This window comes from Mobula hypostoma, chromosome 2, assembly GCF_963921235.1.
Source record: "Mobula hypostoma chromosome 2, sMobHyp1.1, whole genome shotgun sequence".
NCBI classification, from domain to species: Eukaryota; Metazoa; Chordata; class Chondrichthyes; order Myliobatiformes; family Myliobatidae; genus Mobula; species Mobula hypostoma.
Genome location: NC_086098.1, coordinates 116,355,378 through 116,378,183, shown reverse-complemented (window position 1 = coordinate 116,378,183; position 22,806 = coordinate 116,355,378). Strand labels below are relative to the sequence as shown.

At 43.2% G+C, this 22,806-nt stretch overlaps 1 protein-coding gene across 1 annotated transcript in view; it reads left to right on the top strand.

Moving 5' to 3' along the window:
* LOC134357419 (dynein axonemal heavy chain 6-like) overlaps positions 1-22,806 on the top strand; it is a 495,424-nt gene that overhangs the window by 159,860 nt on the left and 312,758 nt on the right. Inside the window, exons 24-25 of the mRNA XM_063068992.1 lie at positions 7,420-7,473; positions 18,783-18,928. Coding sequence (XP_062925062.1) covers positions 7,420-7,473; positions 18,783-18,928 — 200 coding nt within the window. The remainder of the gene's footprint in view (positions 1-7,419; positions 7,474-18,782; positions 18,929-22,806) is intronic.

The following is a 22,806-nucleotide window of genomic DNA, read 5'->3' as shown; positions in this document are numbered from 1 at the left end:
ACAGAACATAGAAATTTATGCCACATTACAGGCCCTTCAGCCCACAATGTTCTGCCGCCTATGTAACCTACTCTAAAAACTACCTAGAAATTCCCTACCGCATAGCCCTCTATTTATCAAATCTCCATGTGTTATCTAAGAGTCTCTTAAAAGACCCTATTGTATTTGCCTCTAACACCCACGCTGGCAGTGCATTCCACACACCCAAAACTCCCTATGTGTGAAAAACTTACCTCTGACATCCCCCTTGTGCCTACTTCCGAGCACCTTAAAACTACGCCCTCTCATGTTAGCCATTACATTGCAGCCCTGGGGAAAAAGTCACTGGCTATCCACACGATCAATGCCTCTCTTCATCTTATACACCTCTTATCAGGTCACCCCATATCCTCTGTCACTTTAATGAGAAAAGGCCAAGTTCACTCAACCTATTCTCATAAGGCCTGGTCTCCAAACCAGGCAACATCCTTGTGCAGTGAAAATTATGACTGAGAAGGTGCTCAGGAAGCTTAAAGTCTCAGGGCACATAAATCTCCTGGACCTGTTGGAATGCACACTTGGGTTCTGAAGGAAGTAGTTGGAGAGATTGCGGAGGCATAACAATGATCTTTCAAGAATCGATAGATTCTGCAATTGTACCCAATGACTGAAAAATTGGAAATGTTACTCCACTACTTAAGAAGGGTGGAAGGCAGCAGAAAGGAAACCATAGACCTGTTAGCCTGACATCAGTGTTTGGGAAGTTGTTGGAATCGATTGTTAGGGATGAGATTACAGAGTATCTGGAGGCACATGACAAGATAGGCCAAAGCCAGCATGGTTTCCTGAAAGGAAAATCCTGCCTGACTAATTTATTGCAATTATTTCAGGAAATTACAAGCAGGGTAGACAAAGGAGATACAGTGGATGTGTTGTACTTGGATTTTCAGAAGGCCTTTGACAAGGTGTGGCACATAAGGCTGCTTAGCAAGATAAGAACCCATGAAATTACACGGAATTTACTAGCATGGATGGAGCTTTGGCTGATCGGCAGAAACCAGAGAGTAGGAATAAAGGGATCCTATTCTAGCTGGCTGCCAGTAACCAGTGGAGTTCCACAGGGGTTGATGTTGGGACGGCTGCTTTTTACGATATACGTCAATGATTTGGACTATCGGATTAATGGATTTGTGGCTAAATTTGCCGATGATACAAAGATAGGTGGAGGAGCGGGTAATGTTGAAGAAACAGAGAGACTTAGATAGTTTAGGGGAATGGGCAAAGAGGTAGCAAATGAGATACAATGTTTGAAAGTGTATGATCATGTACTTTGGTGGAAGAAATAAATGGGCAAACTATTATTTAGATGGAGAGAGAATTCAAAATGCAGAGAGGCAAACGGACTTGGGAGTCCTTGTGCAGGATACCCTAAAGGTTAACCTCCAGGTTGAGTCGGTAGTAAAGAACGCAAATGAAATGTTGGCATTCATTTCTAGAGATATAGAATATAAGAGCAGGGGTGTGATGTTGAGGCTCTATAAGACACTCGTGAGACCACACAGAGTATTGTGTGCAGTTTTGGGCTCCTTATTTTAGAAAGGAAATACTGACATTGGAGAGGGTTTGGAAAAGACTCACAAGAATGATTCTAGGAATGAACGGGTTACCGTATGAGGAATGTCTGGCAGCTCTTGGGCTGTGTTCCCTGAGCATGAGGGGGGATCTTATAGAAACATTCTGAATGTTAAAAGACCTGAACAGATTAGATTTTGCAAAGTTATTTCCCGAGGTAGGGGAGTTTAGGATAAGAGGGCACGACTTCAGGATTGAAGGATATCTATTTAGAACAGAGATGCGGAGAAATTATTTTAGACAGAGGGTGGTAGATCTGTGGAATTTCTTGCCATGAGCAGCTGTGGAGGCCAAGTCATTGGGTGTATTTAAGGCTGAGATAGATAGGTTCTTGATTAGCCAGGGCATCAAAAGGTGTGGGGAGAAGGTAGGGGAGTGGGGATGACTGGAAGAATTGATTCAGCACATGATTGAATGGCGAAGCATACCCGATAGGCTGAATGGCCCACTTCTGCTCCTATATCTTATGGTCTTATGGTCTCATAAATCTCCTCTGCACTCTTTCTATAGTATCCATATCCTTCCTGTAGTGAAGTGAAGAGAACTGAACACAGTACTCCAGGTGGGGTCAAACTAAGGTCTTGTATAGCTGTAACATTACCTCATGGCTCTTGAACTCAATCCCATTGTCAATAAAGGCCAATATACCATACGCCTTCTTAACAACACTGTCAACCTGGACAGAAGCTTTGAGTGTCCTATGGACAGGGTGCCCAAGATCTCTCTGATCCTCCACACTGCCAAGAATCTTACCATTAATATTATATTCTGTCTTCAAATTTGACCTACTAAAATGAGCCACTTCACACTTATCTGGGTTGAACTCCATCTGCCACTTCTCTACCCAGTTCTATATCCTATTGATGTCCCACTGTAACCTCTGACAATGCTCAGACTATCCACAACATGTCCAACTTTTGTGTCATCAGCAAAGTTACTAACCCACCCTCCTACTTCCTCATCCAGGTCATTTGTAAAAATCACAAAGAGGAGGGGTCTCAGAACAGATCCCTGCGGAACACCACTGATCACCAACAACCTCCATGCAGCATACAAATCATCTACAACCACCCTTTGCCTTCTCTGGCCAAACCAATTCTGGATCCGCAAAGCAAATTCTCTGTGGAGTCCATGCCTCCTGATTTTCTGAATGAGCCTGGTATGGGGATCTTTATCAAATGCCTTACTGAAATCCATATAAACTACATCCACTGCTCTACCTTCATCAATGTGTTTTGTTATGTCCTCAAAGAATTCAATTAGGCTCATAAGGCATGACCTGCCCTTGACAAAGCCATGCTGTCTAATCCTAATCAGATTATTTCTCTCCAAATGCTCATAAATCCTGCCTCTCAAGATCTCCACCAACAACTTACCCACTACTAAACTAAGACTCACTGGTTTATAATTTCCTGGGTTATCACTACTCCCTTTCTTAAAAAGGGAACAACATTTGCAACCCTCCAATCTTCAGGTACTAATCGCATCCTTATTGGTGGTGCAAGGAGCATCGCCAGAGGCTCTGCAATCTCCTCCCTTGCTTCCCACAATAGCCTGGGGTATGTCTTGTCAAGACCCAGCGACTTATCTAACTTAATGCTTTTCAAAAGCTCCAGCACATCCTTTTACTTAATGTCTACGTGCTCAAGCGTTTCAGTCCACTGTAAGTCATCCCCAAAATTACCAAGGTCCTTTTCCTTGATGAATACTGAAGCAAAGTATTCATTAAGTACCTCCACTACCTCCTCCGACTCCATGCACACGTTTCCACTATCACACCTGATTGATCCTATTCTCACATGGCTCATCCTCCTGCTCTTCACATACGTGTAGAACGCCTTGGGGTTTTCCTTAATCCTGCTCACCAAGGCCTTCTCATGGCCCCTTCTAGCTCTCCTAACTTCATTCTTGAGGTCTTTCTTGGCACCTTTGTAATTTTCTAGAGCTCTTCTTTTCTTCTTAACTAGATTTTCTACATCCTTTGTACACCATGGTTCTTTTATTCTACCATCCTTCCCCTGCCTCAATGGAACATACCTATGCAGAACGGCATGCAAGTGTTCCCTGAACATTTGCCACATTACTGCCATGCATTTCCCTGAGAATATCTGTTCCCAATTTATGTTCCCAGGTTTCTGTCTAATAGCATCATATTCACTGCCCCCGCCCACTGTAATTAAATGTTTTCCCAGACTGTCTGCACCAATCCCTCTCCAGCGCTATGGTAAAGGAGATAGAGTTGAGATCACCACCTCCAAAATGCTCTCCCACTGAGAGATCTGACATCTGACTGGGTTCAATTCCCAATACCAGATCAAGTACAGCCACTCCTCTATTTGGTTTATCTATATATTGCATCAAGAAGCCTTCCTGAACACATCTAACAAACTCCACCCCATCCAAACCCCTTGCTCTAAGGAGGTGCCAGTGAGTATTAGGAAAGTTACAATCACCCATCACAATAACCCTACTATTTTTGCACCGTTCCAGAATCTGCCTCTGTATCTGCTCCTTGATGTTTCGGCGACTGTTGGGGGGGGGGGGGTCGATAAAAAACACCCAGTAGAGTTATTGCCCCATCCTGTTTTTGACTTCCACCCACATTGACTCAGTAGACAATTCCTCCATGACTTCTTCCTTCTCTGCAGCCGCAGTACTATCCCTGATCAGCAATGCCTCGCCCTCAGTTCTGTTACCTCCCTCCCTGTCCTTTTTGAAACATCTAAAGCCCGGCACGGCACACTCAGCAGCCATTCCTGCCCCTGAGACATCCAAGTCTCTAATGGCTACAATGTCATAGTTCCACATATTGATCCACCCTTTAAGTTCATCAGCCTTATTTATGATACTTCTTGCATGAAAATGGACACATCTCAAACCATCTGGCTGAGTGCATTTTTGCTCTAACATCTGCTTATGCTTCCTCACAAACGCCCTACAAGCTGTCTCTATTTGTGCATCAACCACCCCATCCTCTGCATCTTCACTTCAGTTCCTACACCCCTGCATATCTGGATTAAACCCTCCCCAACAGCATAAGCAAACCTCTCTCCCAGGCTATTGGTTCCCCTCCAGTACAGGTGCAACCTGCCACACTTGTACCAGTCACCCCTTCCCCAGAAAAGGTTCCACTGATTCAAGAACTTAAAACCCTGCCCCCTGCCCCCTGCCCCCTTTTCCTCAGCCACTCATTCATCTGTGCTATCTTCCTGTTCTGACCTTCATTAGCTTGTGGCACCGGGAGTAATCGGAGATGACCACCCTGGGGGTCCTGCTCTTCAGCCTCTTTCCTAACTCCCTCAACTTACTGCACAGGACCTCTGCCCCTCTCCTGCCGATGTCATTGGTACCAGTATGTACCATGAATACTGGCTGCTCACCCTCCCCTTCAAGAACTGCTCCTAAGCCCAAGGAGACGACACACTATCCTGGCATTTCTTTTGCTGCCACAGAATCTCCTATCTGCCCCCCTAACTATTGAGTCTTCTTTGACTATCACTCCACCTGATTTCACTCTACCCTTCTGAAGCTCAGAGCTGACCACGGTGCTATTGGTCTGGCTGCTGCTGCCTTGCCCAGATAGGCCATCCCGCTCACCAGTATCCAAAGGTGTAGTCCTGTTACTGAGGGGAATGGCTACAGGGAGACCCTGCACTGACTTCCTTCTCCCTTTACCTCCCTCAGTGTTCACCCATCTACTCCCTGAATTCTGCGGTCTGAATGTAACTACCTGCTCAAAAGTCTTATCTATCACTTACTCTGCCTCCTAGATGATTCTTAGTTCATCCAAATGCAGCTCTAGCTCCTTAATGTGGTCTTTCAGGAGCTGGAGTTGGCTGCATTTCCCACAGGCGTACTCGTAGAACATAGAACATAGAATAGTACAGCACAGTACAGGCCCTTCGGCCAACAATGTTGTGTCGACCCTTAAACCCTGCCTCCCATATAACCCTTCACCTTAAATTCCTCCATATACCTGTCTAGTAGTCTCTTAAATTTCACTGGTGTATCTGCCTCCACCACTGACTCAGGCAGTGCATTCCACGCACCAACCACTCTGAGTAAAAAACCTTCTTCTAATATCCCTCTTGAACTTCCCACCTCTTACCTTAAAGCCATGTCCTCTTGTATTGAGCAGTGGTGCCCTGGGGAAGATGTGCTGGTTGTCCACTCTATCTATTCCTCTTAATATCTTGTATACCTCAGCCATCAGGGAAATCATCAGGTTGCATGAATTCCCACATCCTACAGGAGGAGCATTCCACTGCCATATCTGCCATCCGGCGTGCACTGTACTATCGGCAACCAGGACCAAATCAGTAATAACGAAAGGAAAACCCCCCCCTTCTTACCTGTTTCTTTGGCCTCAGCCTCTTCTCGTCAAAGCCTCTAAGTTCTCACTCTGACTCTAGCCCCCACTCCAGTGGCTGCTCCACTAGACCCTAACTCTCTTTTACGGTTTAAAAAATAAGAGAAACCCCCACGCAAGGTGAAAGAACTCACCGTGTTTAGTGGTGCTCCACCTGCCTTCTGCTGCCGCCGATACCTCTGATGCTTCCCATACCTCTGCACTGGTTACTGTTTTTAAGAAATTCCCCCACACAAGGAGAAAGAACTCACTGTGTTTGATGGTGCTCCATCTGCCTTCCGCTGCCGCTGATCAGAATAACTTCAAAGCTCTGCAGTTTCCTGTAGTCCTGTTATTTTCATGGAGTATATTTATCCAGGAAGGGTAAGATGAAGGAACACATACCAATCCTCATAGAGGGATCAGAAGTGGAGAGAGTTTCAAGTTCCTAGGTGTCAAGATCTCTGAGGATCTAACCTGGTCCCAACACACTGATGTAGTCATAAAGAAGGCAAGGCAGCGGCTATACTTCATTAGGAGTTTAAAGAGATTTGGTATGTCAACAAATACACTCAAAAACTTCTATCGTTGTACTGTTGAGAGCATTCTGACAGGCTGCATCACTGTCTGGTATAGAGGGGCTACTGCACAGGATCGAAAGAAGCTGCAGAAGGTTGTAACTCTAGTCAGCTCCATCTTGGGCACTAGCCTACAAAGTACCCAGGACATCTTTAGGGAGCGGTGTCTCAGAAAGGCAGCGTTCATTATTAAGGACGTCCAGCACCCAGGGCATGCCCTTTTCTCACTGTTACCATCAGGTAGGAGATACAGAAGCCCAAAGGCACACACTCCATGATTCAGGAACAGCTTCTTCCCCTCTGCCATCTGATTCCTGAATGGACCTTGAAGCTTTGGACACTACCTCACTTTTTTAATATACAGTATTTCTGGTTTTGCACGTTTTTAATAATCTATTCAATATGTGTAATTTACTTGTTTATTTATTATTATGTTTTATTTTATTCATTATTACTATTTTTTTCTGTCTCTGCTAGATTACATATTGCATTGAACTGCTGCTGCTAAGTTAACAGATTTCACATCACGTGCCAGTGATAATAAACCTGATTCTGATTCTGATTCTGAATCCCCTTTTGAAGGTCATTACAGAAGCTGTTGTCACTGACTTTTGACTCAGTACATTACAGATTGCAACAACTTGATTCCTATTCTTCTCATGCCCCTATCCCCTCTGGTTAGCAACCTCCAGTTTCAGGAAACAGTTTCTCCTTGAATTATTTTATTTAAACTCCCCATTAACTTGAACTATCAAATCTCCCTCAGTCCCCGAGAAGAACAACTCCATTTTCTCCATGTTTTGATTCCATGCACAAAAAAAGTGGTGATGCATTTTTAAATAGACCTCTGTAAAGAAATGTTATCTGCTTTATTCGTTTTAGGCCCTGGGAAAGTTTTGTGTTGTCTTCAACTGTTCCAAAGGCCTGGATTACAAGGTATCATTTCCTGTGCTCAACAAGTAAATTTATATAAGTAAACAAGTAAGCTTATATAAGTAAGTATTGTCTGGCATTGAACGTGTATCAAATATTGCTCTCTTAAGTATTTTGGTAAGACAAAGGCTTGGATTTTCCACATCATGTATCTTCTGCTTCGTGGCTCTGGTTGTAACTACTGTACATATATTAAGTTTCTTTCCCCATCTCTATTTTGTCACAACAGGCTGTTACTATGTTTAGTATTGGAAATGAATGACATGCTTGAGGTCATTATCTAGCCTGGTAGAGTTTCATTAGGCAGTTTGAAAGGAGAGTAAGAAAACTTGCCTTTCCTGTCCCTTTTACAACACCCAAATTGCATTGCAGCAATTAAGTACTTCTAGATGTCAAAAAATTCTGTATTTAACCTGTCCCTTGGAGAGTTTCAGTAGGGTAGTTTAAAATGAACTTTTGTTTTCATTCAACACCTGTTACGGGAGTGTTTTAAAAGGTCAGTGTAAAGGAAACTTTTGTTTCTATTTAATCCATGCTGTGATTGCTCTGGGTAAGTTGCACATGGTTTTATTCCTGCTGGCACATTATGAGAATTATATGGAAAATCAGGAATTATCAGATTCCCTTATTTTGTAATCCAGTAATAACTGACTATTAACATTTGGCTGTTCTTCCAGCTATTATGAAAAAGGGTCGTTAGATTATTTTGCCATCCAAATTGGGTTGAAAGCTGAAAGTACCAACTGCAACTGTCTGGATTCATGGCAAACTCTATCCAATCAGGGAGACGGATGGGACTGAAGAATGGCACCTGAAGTTGAGACCCCCCTTAGTCAACCCTCTCCTAAAGAGCTGAAGAATCTACAGAAGACATCAGGACCAAGGGCTCTAGAGGTTAATGAACTGTACCAAAGAACTTTGGGGTAACAGTCCAACCAGAGAATGTGGTTGAGGCTCCCTTCCTCCCCATCTTTTAGCAGAAGCAGTAAGAGTGGGAAAAATGCATGTTCAGACTGAAGATGCATTGGAAGCTTTGACATATAGTTAGATGCAGGAACTTTAAGTAATGCTTCGAACACATGTTGTTGGGGAAATTAGCATACTGGAAACTAACTAGTGGTGACAATAGTAAACTTTTAGGAACTTTTCTCACAACAGCAAAAGTACAAAAGCTGTAAAAGTGGGAGATTTCAGTCACCCTAAAATTAACTTGGATTTGTCAGTGCAAGAGCAAGAGAGAACTGAGAACTCTTAAATTACCTCAGGTGAATATCTTTAGCTAGTACATAACAAGCTTAACAAGGCAATAAGGCAATTTTGGATTTAGTTTTATGGCTGTGAAGCTTGAAGGAATGTTAGTCATAGAGCCATAAAACAAGGAAATAGACATTTGACCCAAGTGGTCCATGCTGACCAAGATACCCATCCAAGCTGTTCCAATTTGTCCATATTCTTCTAAAAAAAACTCTTATTTACGTATCTGTCCAGCTGTCTTTTAAAAGTTGTTCCACAAACACAAGAAAATCTCTAGATGTGGAAATCTACAGAAATACACAAAAAGTGCTGGAGGAACTCAGCAGGCCAGAGCAGCATCTATGGAAAAGAGTAAATAGTCGACATTTCAGTCCAAGACCCTTCATCAGGACTGGAAAGGAAGGGGAAGGAGTCAGACCAAGAAGGTGGGTGGAGGGGAGGAAGAAGTATGAGGTGGCATGTGATATGTGAACATGGGAGAAGGGGAGGGGGTGAAGTAAAGAACTGGGCATTTGATTGGTGAAAGAGATAAAGGGCTGGAGAAGGAGGAATCTGATAGGAGACAACAGAAAACTATTGAAGAAGGGGAAGGGGCAGGATCACTAGAACATCAGTCGAATTGAAATAGGTAAATGAGAAGAACAAGTGCCACACATGCCCCTACACTACCTCCCTCACTACCATAAACAGTCCTTCCAGGTGAGGAGACACTTCACCCATGAATCTGTTGGGGTCATCTACTGTGCCTGTTTTTCCTGGTGTGGCCTCCTGTATATTGATGAGACCCAATGTATATTGGGAGACCGCTTCATCGAGCACCTTCGCTTTGTCCGCCACAAAAAGTGGGATTTCCTGGTGGCCACCCATTTCACTTCTACTTCCCATTCCCATTCCAACGTAATCAGTCCATAGCCTCCTCTACTGCCACAATGAGGCCACACTCAGGTTGGAGGAGTGGCCTCATTACATTCCATCTGGGTCACCTCCAACCTCCAAAATTGATTTCTTGAACTTCTAGCTCCACCCCCTCTCCTTCATCATTCCCCATTGTTGTTTCCCTCTTTCACCTTATCTCTTTACCTGCCCATCTCCTCCCTCTGGTTTTCCTTCCCCTTCCCTTTCTTCCACGATCTTCTGTCATTTCCTATCAGATTTCCCCTTCTCCAACCCTTTATCTTTTTCACCCATCAACTTCCCAGCTCTTTACTTTACCTGCTCCCCCTCCCAGTTTCACCTATCACTCACCAACTTGTACTTCTCCCTCCTCTCCCTCCTCTCCCTCCACCTTCTTAGTCTGACTCCTTCCGCCTTCCTTTCTAGTCCTGATGAAGGGTCTCAATCCGAAACATAGACTGTTGACTCTTTTCCATAGATGCTGCCTGGCCTGCTGAGTTCCTCTAGCACTTTGTGTGTTGCTTTTAAAAGTTGTAGCTCTCTCAATCACTTCCTTTTTTGTTTTATTTGACCAAATAAACTTTATTCATGATATAAAAATTACAAGAGTAAACCGTTCAATGCCTTTTCATTATTTACATTCATTGTCAATATTTTCTGTAGTGTTCTATTGCATTCATATACATTAATAGCACTGCTGTTACGCATGTGGCGCTCTGGGTGCACTAATAATTAAGGGGCTTCCTCCCTGAACCTGGCCCTCCCTCTCCAATAGGAGAAGAACTGTATCCTGTGGCCCCTCCCCACCGAGCCCTTGAAGTGGCTGCACCAAGCTACACTGTATTCCTGCAGTCTGGAGCCACCCCATCTGGCACCAACAATCATTCCTCATTCTGATGTTTGGTCTGAACAACAGCTGAAGCTTCATGTCCAAATCTGCATGCTTTTATGCATTGAGTTGCTGCCACACTTTATCTATTTATTTTTATTAGAGATACAGAGTGGAATAGGCCCTTCCGGCCCTTTGAGATGCACCGCCCAGCAACTCCCACAGCCACCAATGAACCCTAACCTAATCATGAGACAATTTACAATGACCAGTTAACCTATTAGTCAGTACAAAGTTACAATGACCAGCTAACCTGCTAGACTCTTTACAAAGGATGCCAAGATTGAGCACCAAACTCTGAGCCTCAGAACTGTAATAGTGTCATGTTATGCCACCGTGGTAGTACCCCCTGTGCCTAATGAAGTGGCCACTGATTGTACTGTATGTTCTAGGTTTTCTGCTGCTCTTGCCCATCCACTTCAAGGTTCGAGGTGTTGTGTGTTCAGAGATGCTCCTCCGCACACCACTGTTGTAATGTGTATTTATTTGAGTTACTGTTGCTTTCCTGTCATCTTGGACCACTCTGGCTATTCTCCCCTAATCTCTCTCATTAACAAGGTGTTTCTGCCCGCAGACTGTTGTGTATGAAAATCCCAAGAGATCACTACTTCCTGAAATACTCAAACCCCGTCTCACACCAATAATCATTTCATAGTCAAAGTAACTTACATCATGTTTCTACCCCGTTCTGATGTTTAGATGAACAACAACTGAACCTCTTGACCATGTCTGCATGCTTTTATGCACTGAGTTGTTATCTCGTGATTGTCTAATTAGATATTTGCATTAATGAGCAAGTGTACAAGTGTACCAATAAAGTGGACTCTGAGTATATGTTGGGTCCAGTTACAGCAAAGTATGCCCTTGAAGAATTTCCTTATCCCACCCCTTACCAAAAAAAACCTGGTCTTGGATGATAGTCCTCGTTATTTTTCATTTTTAGTTCAGCTGTTTATAAAACAAAATGACATCAAGAATGCGCTTACTTCACCACTGCATTCAGTGTCAAATAGTGCAACCAAATGATTTGTGAAACTTGTCAAAGAAGCACTGATGAACAAAGTGTTTCGGGGTGTAGATTTAACAATGAGACATTGATTAGCAAACCCCTTGACCCACTACAGAATGATATTCTTCATTAAGTTACTAATGCAATGAAGACAGAATATTAATACTCTTAAAAGGAAATTGGAAGGTAGACAAAGAAACAGAAACAAAAAATATGTCTCAAGTCACAGAAAAATAATATAAACAGCTTGATAATTATGGTGTGTTAACACCACTTAGCAAGTCTAACATTCATAAAAGTGGTATTGAGATGATGGTTGAAGCATGTGGTACAAAGTGAAATTTTGTGAAAAGAGGGGACAATATTACGGATACAAGAGAATGGAATCTGAAGTGAAAATCACTTAATTTTGGTAGGAGAAGGAATATTGAAGAGTTTTGTAATCATAAGTGGATTCCAGAAGTGGTTCCCGACCTTTTTTATACCATGGATCAATACCATTAAGTAAGGGGTCCAGGAACTCCAGGTTGGGAACATCTGAGCCAGAGGGAGATTGTGGAAGCAGTGACATGCATTTTTACCAAAACGTGTCAAGAAGTGATGCCTTCTTCAAGTCACCAAGTGAATGCAAAATGAGAAAATGCTGGAACACACACCAGGTTAAAGACTCTTCATCAGAGCTGAGAAAGAAAGAAAACAAATCTGTTTTTAGTTGCAGAAAAGGTGGAGATGGATGGATGGATCAAAGGGGATAACTTTTATTTTTGCTTTCCCAGTTCTGATGAAGGGATTTCAACCTGAAACTGACTGTTTTAATTTCTCCGATCTACTGTTTCCAGCATTTCCTGTTTATATTTCATATTTCCAGCATCTGCACGTTAAAAATTTTTATTGACTGAGTTTAGGAGTCAGGAAGTTATATAAGATGTTGGAATTCTGTTTACGGTTTTGATCACCCTGTATTGGAAAGATGTTATTACACTAGAAAGAATGCAGAAAAGATTTACCAAGATGTTGCCTGGACTTGGAGATGTTGTTTAGACTGGGTTGTAGGAGATTGAGGAGTGACCTAATAGAGGTGTATAAAGTCATGGGGGTGAAAGCATGCACTCTTTTTCCCAGGGAGCGGATGCTAAAACAAGAGAGCACAGGTTTAAGATCAGCTGGGAGATTTAAAAGGAGCATCAGGGACAACTTCTTCACACAAAGGCTGGTGCGTATTGGTGCTTGAGGCAGGCACATTAACAGCAAGATCTAGGGAAGTACATGGACAGGAGAGATTTAGAGGGCTATGGGGCAAATGTGGGCATATAGGATTAGCTTGCTGAACAAAACACAGTCAATGAGTTGGGCCAAAGGGCCTGTTTTTATACTGTATTACTCTGTGACTATTGAAACAAGTAACAGAAATTAGTCCTTCAGCTTATCATATCCATGCCCACTGAAGTCAATAGGAGCTTTCTTCTGGAACTCCTGCAAAAGCCTTGGAAGTACAAGATCATCATGTATTTTCTGAAACACTGTGCATGAGCAGGAGAATTCCCAGTGAATTTCTGCTGTGTTTCCTTCTCCCTGAACAGCCGAGAGTAGTTGGTATATTCTGGGGTAAAGCACATTGTCTGAAGCAGAGTAAGTGCCATGTGACTTAATGGCCTATGTTGTGCCTGCTCTGACATCTGGGAGTTGCATGATGGTGACATTAGCTAAAACTGTACAGAAGTTCTTGTTTAGTATTCATTTCTCCTCTTCACTCCTCCACCTGGGAAAAGGAGTTCTGTCAAGGCCGAGAGCACAGCCCTGTCCACGGCTGTTTCTGCTGTGTTTATATACATCTGCACCTGAAATGCTGATACTGTAAATACCAAGAAGACATTCCAAATCCTGTCTCTCTCATTCATGTGTTTCTTTTAATTCACCTTCTAATTCTGCCCAAGTGACCATCCCTCTTATTGGAAGGGTTTAATGAAAGTCAGTGATGGAGTACGGTGAGTTTCTGAGCCTGTTACAATGCATCTTTAAAATGGGATAACACAGTCAAAACTGTTCTTGCACTGATCTTTATTCATGTATGCTTGATTAATTTTCCTTTGCCTTTAGTTTATCTGAATAGCTCTCACTTTCAAATTAACCATGGGCACTTCCTTACCTTTCCACTGAGATGAGTCTGCTGAAGTTCATAGGGGATAACAAAACTAAGAAAGAAATATGGAGGGCAGTAAGGTGAAATTTTAAATCCGTTATAATATGTTAGAAGTAAATGAGCAGCTCAGGAAAGAGTAGGTTCCCTCAGGGCCCAAAAGGGGTAATTAATGCATGGAGCCAGGGGATATGAGTGAGGTCCTAAATGAAAACTTCTCATTGGTATTTGCTCAAGAGAGGAGTACAGAAGTACCTATAACATGCCTGTAATGGCAAGGAGGAAATATTAGAAAAGTTGTGCACATTAGAAGTGTGGGTGAACAAAGACTTACGGTCGATGGGATTTAAATCACAATACTAAATAAGCCGAGGGAGAAGATAGCTGGGGCTCTAATGGAGAGTTTTCAACTTTTTTAACCATAGGTAGGATGCCAAAAGACAGCAGGAGAGTTAATATTATCCTTTGTACAGAAAGGACAGTAGGGATAAGCCTGGAAACTACATGCTGGTGAGCCTTATGTCAATGGTAGGGAAGTTGCTAGAAAAGATGTTGAAGGACAGGATTTATGTTCACTTGGAAAGGGAGAAGTTGACTAGAAAGAGTCAGCATGGTTTTAGAACATAGGACACAGAACATAGAAATCTACAGCACATGACAGGCCCTTTGGCCCACAATGTTGTGCTGACCATGTAACCTATTCTAGAAATTGCCTAGAATTTCCCTACTGCATAGCCCTCTATTTTTCTAAGCTCCATATACCTATCTAAGAGTCTCTTAAAAGACCCTATTGTATCCAGCTCTACCACCATCACTGGCAGTGTATTCAACTCACCCACCACTCTCGGTGTGAAAAACTTACCTCTGACAACCCCCTTGTACCTACTTTCAAGCACCTTAAAACTAGGCCCCCTCAAGTTAGCCATTTCAGCCTGGGAAAAACCCTCTGCCTATCCATACGATCAATGCCTCTCATAATCTTATATACCTCTATCAGGTCACCTCTCATCCTCCGTCGCTCCAAGGAGAAAAGGCCAAGTTCACTCAACCTATTCTCATAAGGCACACTGTCCAATCCAGGCAACATCCTTGTAAACCTCCTCTATACTCTCTCTATAGTATCCACATCCTTCCTGTAGTGAGGTGACCAGAACTGAACACAATACTCCAAGTGGGGTGTAACTAAGGTTAATGAAGGCTGACACACCATACGCCTTCTTAACAACACTGTCAACCTGTGCAGCAACTTTGCATGTTCTACAGACACAGATCCCAAGATCTTGCTGATCCTGGCCACTGCCAAGAGTATTACCATTAATGTTATAATCTGTCTTCAAATTTGACCTGCCAAAACGAACCATTTCACACTTACCTGGGTTGAACTCCAAATGTACACATCTCAAACAAGCTAACTGAGTGTATCTTTGCTCTATCATCTGCTTATTCTTCCTTGCAAACTCCTACAAGCTGTTTCTACTTGTGCACCAACCACCCCATCCTCTGCATCTTCACTTTAGTTCCCAAGCCCTTGCAAATCTGGATTAAACCCTCCCCAACAGCATAAGCAAACCTCTCTCCCAGGATATTGGTTCCCGTCCAGTTCAGGTGAAACCCGTCCCATTTGTACAGGTCACTCCTTCCCCAGAAAAGGTTCCAATGATCCAAGAACTTGAAATCCTGCCCCCTGAACCATCTCCTGAGCCACTCATTCATCTGTGCTATCTTCCTGTTCTGACCTTCCCTAGCTCGTTGCACCAGAAGTAATCCAGAGATTATCACCTTGGAGGTCCTGCTCTTCAGCATCCTTCCTAAATCCCTAAACTTACTGCGCAGGACCTCTGCCCCTCTCCTGCCGATGTTATTGGTACCAACATGTACCACAGCCTCTGGCTGCACACCCTCCCCTTCAAGAATATTCTGCAACCGCTCAGAGACATCCTTAACCCAAGCACCCGGGAGGCAATACACTATCCTGACGTCTCTTTTGCTTCTGCAGAATCTCCTAACTATCGAGCCCCTATGACTATTGCTCTCCCTGACTTCACCCTACCCTTCTGAGGCTCAGAGCTGACCACAGTGCTATTGGTCTGGCTGCTGCTGCCTTGCCCAGATAGGCCATCCCACTCATCAGTATCCAAAGGTGTAGACCTGTTGCTGAGGGGAATGGCCACAGAGAGACTCTGCACTCACTTCCTTCTCCCTTTACCTCTCTCGGTGTTCACCCATCTACTCCCTGAATTCTGCAGTCTAGGTGTAACTATCTGTTCAAGAGTCATATCTATCACTTGCTCTGCCTCCTGGATGATCCTAAGTTCATCCAACTCAATCTCCAGCCCCTTAAAGTGGTCTTTCACGAGTTGGAGTTGCTGCACTTCCCTATGTCTTTGGCCTCAGCCTCTTCTCATCGAAGCATCTTCAGTCAAAGCCTGTCGCTTCTACTTTCACTGCTGGCCTACACCCATCAAGGGTTGCCCTGACAATGGCCACCCCACTTTTATTTGAATTCACAGTGCTCTGCTCCTGACGCTGATTAGGCCTCAGGAATGTCCGAACGCCTTTGGAGCTCTCCTTTTAAACAAGTTTCGATGACCTGCGTGTAACCTCTTCGAAGTGCTCTGCTCCTGATGCTGATTGGGCCTCTCTTGATTTGTGCAAGGGAGATCATGCCTCATAAATATGACTGAGTTTTCAAGGATGTAACTAAAAAAATAGATAAAGGCAAGGAGGTAGACGTGGTTTACATAGACTATAGTAAAGCTTTCGATAAATTCATAGTTTGGCACAGAAGGTTAAGGCACAAGTTATCTGAGGAGTGCTGGCAAGGAGTAATATGGAGGATGTTACATCAAGAACACTGAATGTAATAAACAAGTTTGGAAGAGGTGCATGTGAATCCCAGCCTCACCTGAAAGAGATGTTTATGTCCTTGGATAATGGTGAGGGAGGAGATGTAAGGACAAGTGTTATAGCTCTTACAATTGGACCGAAAATATGTGGAGAGTTTGTGTGACTGTATGGATAGGAAGGTTTTAGAAGGATGTGGGCCCATCACAGACAAATGGGACTAGCCTGAATGGGCATCTTGGTCAGCATAGACTGTTTGGGCCAAAAGGCTGCTTATGTGCTATATCGCTCTTTGATCTTTGTTGTTAATTGAATAAGACTCTGGTCTAGATTCAAACCTGAGTCCTACTAGAGTAGGAATCAACCTTGCCACAGTGCAGAAAAAAGGTGGATAGCAATGCAATTAACTGCAATGTACATTCATCATTATTAGCCAAGTTGCTGTTTTGCTTGATCCATTGTCTGTGGGACTAGCTATGGATTGAAGGAACTTTATTATCAAGTAATTAGCCGACAAAATCTAGAAGTTCCTGGGTCTAATCCTGGTCAGCTGGCCGATGCCAACTAGAGACTGTGATGGCATCAACTCTCTGGCTAGGGCAGAGTTATGACGCGACACTGTAAAGTGCAAAGGTGAAGTTTGAACATAGAATATAGAATAGTACAGCACAGTACAGGCCCTTCGGCCCACAGTTTTGTGCCGACCCTCAAACCCTGTCTCCCATATAAGCCCCCACCTTAAATTCCTCCATTAGCCTGTCTAGTAGTCTCTTAAACTTCACTAGTGTATCTGCCTCCACCACTGACTCAGGCAGTGCATTCCACGCACCAACCACTCTCTGAGTAAAAAAACCTTCCTCTAATATCCCCCTTGAACTTCGCACCCCTTACCTTAAAGCCATGTCCTCTTGTATTGAGCAGTGGTGCCCTGGGGAAGAGGTGCTGGCTATCCACTCTATCTATTCCTCTTATTATCTTATACACCTCTATCATGTCTCCTCTCATCCTGCTTCTCTCCAAAGAGTAAAGCCCTAGCTCCCTTAATCTCTTTTCATAATGCATACTCTCTAAACCAGGCAGCATCCTGGTAAATCTCCTCTGTACCCTTTCCATTGCTTCCACATCCTTCTTATAGTGAGGTGACCAGAACTGGACACAGTACTCCAAGTGTGGCCTAACCAGAGTTTTACAGAGCTGCATCATTACATTGCGACTCTTAAACTCTATCCCTCGACTTATGAAAGCTAACACCCCATAAGCTTTCTTAACTACCCTATCCACCTTTGAGGCAACTTTCAGGGATCTGTGGACATGTACCCCCAGATCCCTCTGCTCCTCCACACTATCAAGTATCCTGCCATTTACTTTGTACTCTGCCTTGGAGTTTGTCCTTCCAAAGTGTACCACCTCATACTTCTCCAGGTTGAACTCCATCTGCCACTTCTCAGCCCACTTCTGCATCCTATCAATGTCTCTCTGCAACCTTTGACAATCCTCTACACTATCTACAACACCACCAACCTTTGTGTCGTCTGCAAACTTGCCAACCCACCCTTCTACCCCCACATCCAGGTCGTTAATCAAACTCACGAAAAGTAGAGGTCCCAGAACAGATCCTTGTGGGACACCACTAGTCACAATCCTCCAATCTGAATGTACTCCCTCCACCACCACCCTCTGCCTTCTGCAGGCAAGCCAATTCTGAATCCACCTGGCCAAACTTCCCTGGATCCCATGCCTTCTGACTTTCTGAATAAGCCTAAGAATAAGTTTGTGTGAGGGTCAGGAGGGTATTCAGTGGTTCTGGGGCCATGGCCCTAAAATATGGTGCCTCTTTAATGCTCTTTCAAATCGCTGGCCTTTCCAGCACGTATCCAAGTCCTGCTATCTGAGTACCTGTGTTTCACTTTATTGTTTTCCTTCCCATCTGTCAGCATCTTGTCATCATCAGAAGTTTTTGCTCATCTCACTTGGAACAATTGCCCCCATGTCAGTGTAAGACTATAGCGCACAGTGGAATAGGTTAGTTACTGGCACACAAGCACATTTCATAAATTTGGAAGCTGCAAAGCTGTCACTCTGATCATCCATGGCTGTGACCTATGGCTAAGCACTGTCATCTGTTTAATTAAAATCTCATTGAAGTAGAAGTGAGCAGATAGCTGCTGTGCAGACACTGTCTTCAGCAAGTAACTGTGCTAATCAGGGCTGGCATAATTGTGACCTTCCCTTTATTTTCTCTCCTCTTGTCTCTCCACCTATTTGCCTTCTTCTTGTCTCTGCAGATGATGGCGAATTTGTTCTCTGGAGTAGCTCAGTCTGGAGCATGGATTTGCTTTGATGAGTTTAATCGGATTGACGTGGAAGTCCTGTCTGTAACTGCCTCACAGATCCAAACAATTAAGGCAGCCAAGGACAGTGAAGCAATGAAGTGAGTATTTCTACACGCACAGCATGGAGATGCATTTGCCTTCTTCTCACATCTGCCACAGATATCAAATATAATAATAAAATATGTCTCTGAGGCCTTGTGGGACAAGTTTGGTGGGATGGGACTGAAAACTCAATCTAGTTGTGAGGCAGCAGTTCTACTAGCCGTGCCATTATGTCACCCTTTCATGGAGTCACAGAGTTATGCAGCATGGAAACTGGACCTTCAGCCCAATTCGTCCATACCAAACTAGTTACTACATGAGTTAGTCCTATATGCCTAATATCCACCTAACCTTTCCTATCCATGTATTTATCCAAATGTATTTTAAACATTGTAATTTCTTATGAATTACTCAATTACACCATGCAGTCTGCAGTTCGACGGTGGTTCACAGTGATGCTGGGTAAGGGGTTCCAGAATTTAGAACTAGTAATGATGAAAAAGCAGTGGTTGCACAATTTCAGTGGATAGTGTTCAATCCTAACCTTTGGTGCTGCCCGTGTGCAGTTTGCACATTCTCCCTATGCCCCCTGGTTCTCCAGTTTCTTCCTACGTCTCAGAGATGGTAACTGGCCATTATAAATTTCCCCATGTGTGTAGGGGAGTGGTAAGATCTGGGGGAGTTTGTATCATGTTCATGGCAGAATAAAATGATGTTAGTGTAGGAATCATGTAAATATGTGCTCGGTGGTCAGCTCAGACTTGGTGGGCTGAGGGGCCTGCTTTGTGTTAAATGATTCCATGAACAATATACGCTCAGTGGCTAATTTATTAGGTGTCACAGTAGATGACCTCACATATTTCCATATTGTGTTTCACTTGTCACATTCTCGCCTACTCAGTCAGCTTGTTTATATTTCCTTGAATTCTCTGTACCACCTTCTTCCACCTCCTGATTTTGTATCCTCAGGAAATCTGGAAATGTGACATTTGGTGTCATTCAGCTAAATTGTTGATTGTAGATTGTAAAAGCTGGGGGTTGGCACCAGTCCACGCTTGTCAACATGAGAATGATCATTTACTCTCAATTTTTGTTTTGTGTACAATTATCAATTCTCAATACATGTAAGTAAATGATCCATAATTCTGTAGAGGTCATGGAAAGGAACTTATAAAACGTAGTATTCAAATGCACCTGAAACCCTTGTCTTTCTAGGCAGGGCAGATCTCACATTTGGGAGTTGCTATCAAGATAGCCTTTGTGAGTAACTGCAGTGCGCTTTATTCATGATACACCAAGCAACCACAGTGTGCTAGTGGTGGGGGAATCAATGGTTAAGGTGAAGAATGTGGTTCTTCTCTAAGAAGCTGTATCGGACGGAACTTCTTAAGTCTTTTGGGGCTGCACCCATCCAGTCAAGTGTAGAATATTCAATCACATGTGTACTCTATAGAAAATGTAAAGGTCTTGTACTGTCCGGAGGTGAAATGCATGCAACAGGATACCAGACCTACTATTGTAGCCACAGTAATTTTGTGCAACACACAAAGCACTGGAGGAACTCAGTGTGTCAGGCAGCATCTATGGATGAAAATAGACAGTTGACATTTCAAGTCGAGACCCTTCTAATTCAGCAGTCAGGTAGTATCTATAGAGGGAGAGAGATGGTGCTTTCAGTATTTAATCACACATATAAACGTAATTTAATGCAAGAATCGATAGATTCTGGCATTGTACCAAATGACTGGAAAATTGCAAATGTTACTCCGCTATTTAAGAAGGGTGGGAGGCAGCAGAAAGGAAACTATAGATCTGTTAGCCTGAAATCATTGGTTGGGAAGTTGTTGGAATCAATTGTTAAGGATGAGATTACAGAATACCTGGAGGCACATGACAAATAGACCAAAGCCAGCATGGTTTCCTGACAGAAAAATTCTGCCTGACTGCAATTTTTTGAGGGAATTACAAGCATGGTAGACAAAGGAGATGCAATAGATGTGGTGTACTTGGATTTTCAGAAGGCCTTTGACAAGGTGCCACACATGAGGCTGCTTAGCAAGATAAGGGCCCATGGAATTACAGGGAGGTTACTAGCACGGGTGGAGCATTGGTTGATTGGCAGAAACCGGAGAGTGGGAATAAAGGGATCCTATTCTGTTACCAGTGGTGTTGGGACTGCTGCTTTTTGTGATGAATGTCAATGATTTGGACTATGGGATTAATGAATTTGTGGCTGAATTTGCTGATGACACAAAGATAGATGGAGGAGCAGGTAGTATTGCGGAAACAGAGAGCCTGCAGAGAGACTTAGATAGTTTAGGGGAATGGGAAAAGAAGTGGCAAATGAAATACAATGTTGAATAGTGTATGGTCATGCACTTTGGTGGAAGAAGTAAATGGGCAGATTATTATTTAGATGGGGAGAGAATTCAAAATGCAGAGATGCAAAGGGACTTGGGAGTCCTTGTGCAGGATACCCTAAAGGTTAACCTCCAGGCTGAGTCAGTAGTGAAGAAGGCAAAACCAATGTTGGCATTCACTTCCAGAGGTATAGAATATAAGAGCAGGGATGTGATGTTGAGGCTCTATAAGGCACTCATGAGACCACACTTGGAGTATTGTGTGCAGTTTGGGCTCCTTATTTTAGAAAGGATATACTAGCATTGGAGAGGGTTCAGAGAAGATTCACGAGAATGATTCCAGAAATGAAAGGGTTACCGTATGAGGAATGTCTGGCAGCTCTTGGGCTGTATTCCCTGGAGTTCAGGAGAATGAGGGGGGATCTCATAGAAACATTCTGAATGTTAAAAGGCCTGAACAGAATAGATACGGCAAAGTTATTTCCCATGGTAGGGGACTCTAGGACAAGAGGGCACGACTTCAGGATTGAAGAAAGTCCATTTAGAACAGAGGTGCGGAGAAATTACTTTAGTCAGAGGGTGGTAAATCTGTGGAATTCGTTGCCACGAACAACTGTGGAGGCCAATTCATTGGGTGCATTTAAGGCAGAGATAGATAGGTTCTTGATTAGCTAGGGCATCAAAGGGTATGGGGAGAAGACAGGGGAGTGGGGATGATTTGAAGAATTGGATCAGCATATGATTAAATGGAAGAACATACTTGATGGGCTGAATGGCCTACTTCTGCTCCTATGTCTTATGGTCTAATTACCATGGGAAGAGATTGCCAGGTAGACAGAGGAGAAGATTCTAGTACATACTCAATGTTGCCCTGAGGATGTTTAAATTCCCCACTGATTCATGGGGAGTTCTGGCCTATTGCCACTCAAGTGGAGGAGCTTTGAGTTGGAAATTAGAATCCTGAATCCATGCATCAGGAGAACATAGTACCACACCTGCCCCTGTCATTAATCACTTCCTACCCCATGTGTAGAAGAATCCATGGCTTCCTATTTGATCAAATCCATAAAACCAGATTAGAAGAAGCATGTCTCCCTCTATTCAGAGGGACTGCCAAAGAAAGTGTTTACTGTATGTACAGTCAAATTTTACATATCTTAACCCATTTATATTTATTCAGCCCAAATGTTTTTGACCACATATTCAGTAGCAAATTGCATCATAATATTCAGCCTATATATATTGAAGCTTAATGTGTGTTTAACTTTCTATGTAGTTTCTAACAGCAAAGGAAATGTACATTGTGATCGTGTACAGTTTTGGTTGTCTTTTGTATAGGAAATACAGTACGTTGTTAACCAAAAAAGAGTGCAGGCATTTACGAGGATGCTGCCAGTACTCAGGATCCTGAGCTAGAGGAAGACATTGGGCAGGCCAGGACTTTCTTCCTTGGAACATAGAGATTGAGGGTGACCTTAGAGGTGTATAAAATTATGAGGGGCACAGATGGGCTAAACACAATTTTATTTCCCATGGAAGGGCCTAGGTTTAAGGTGAGAGATGAAAGCTTTAAA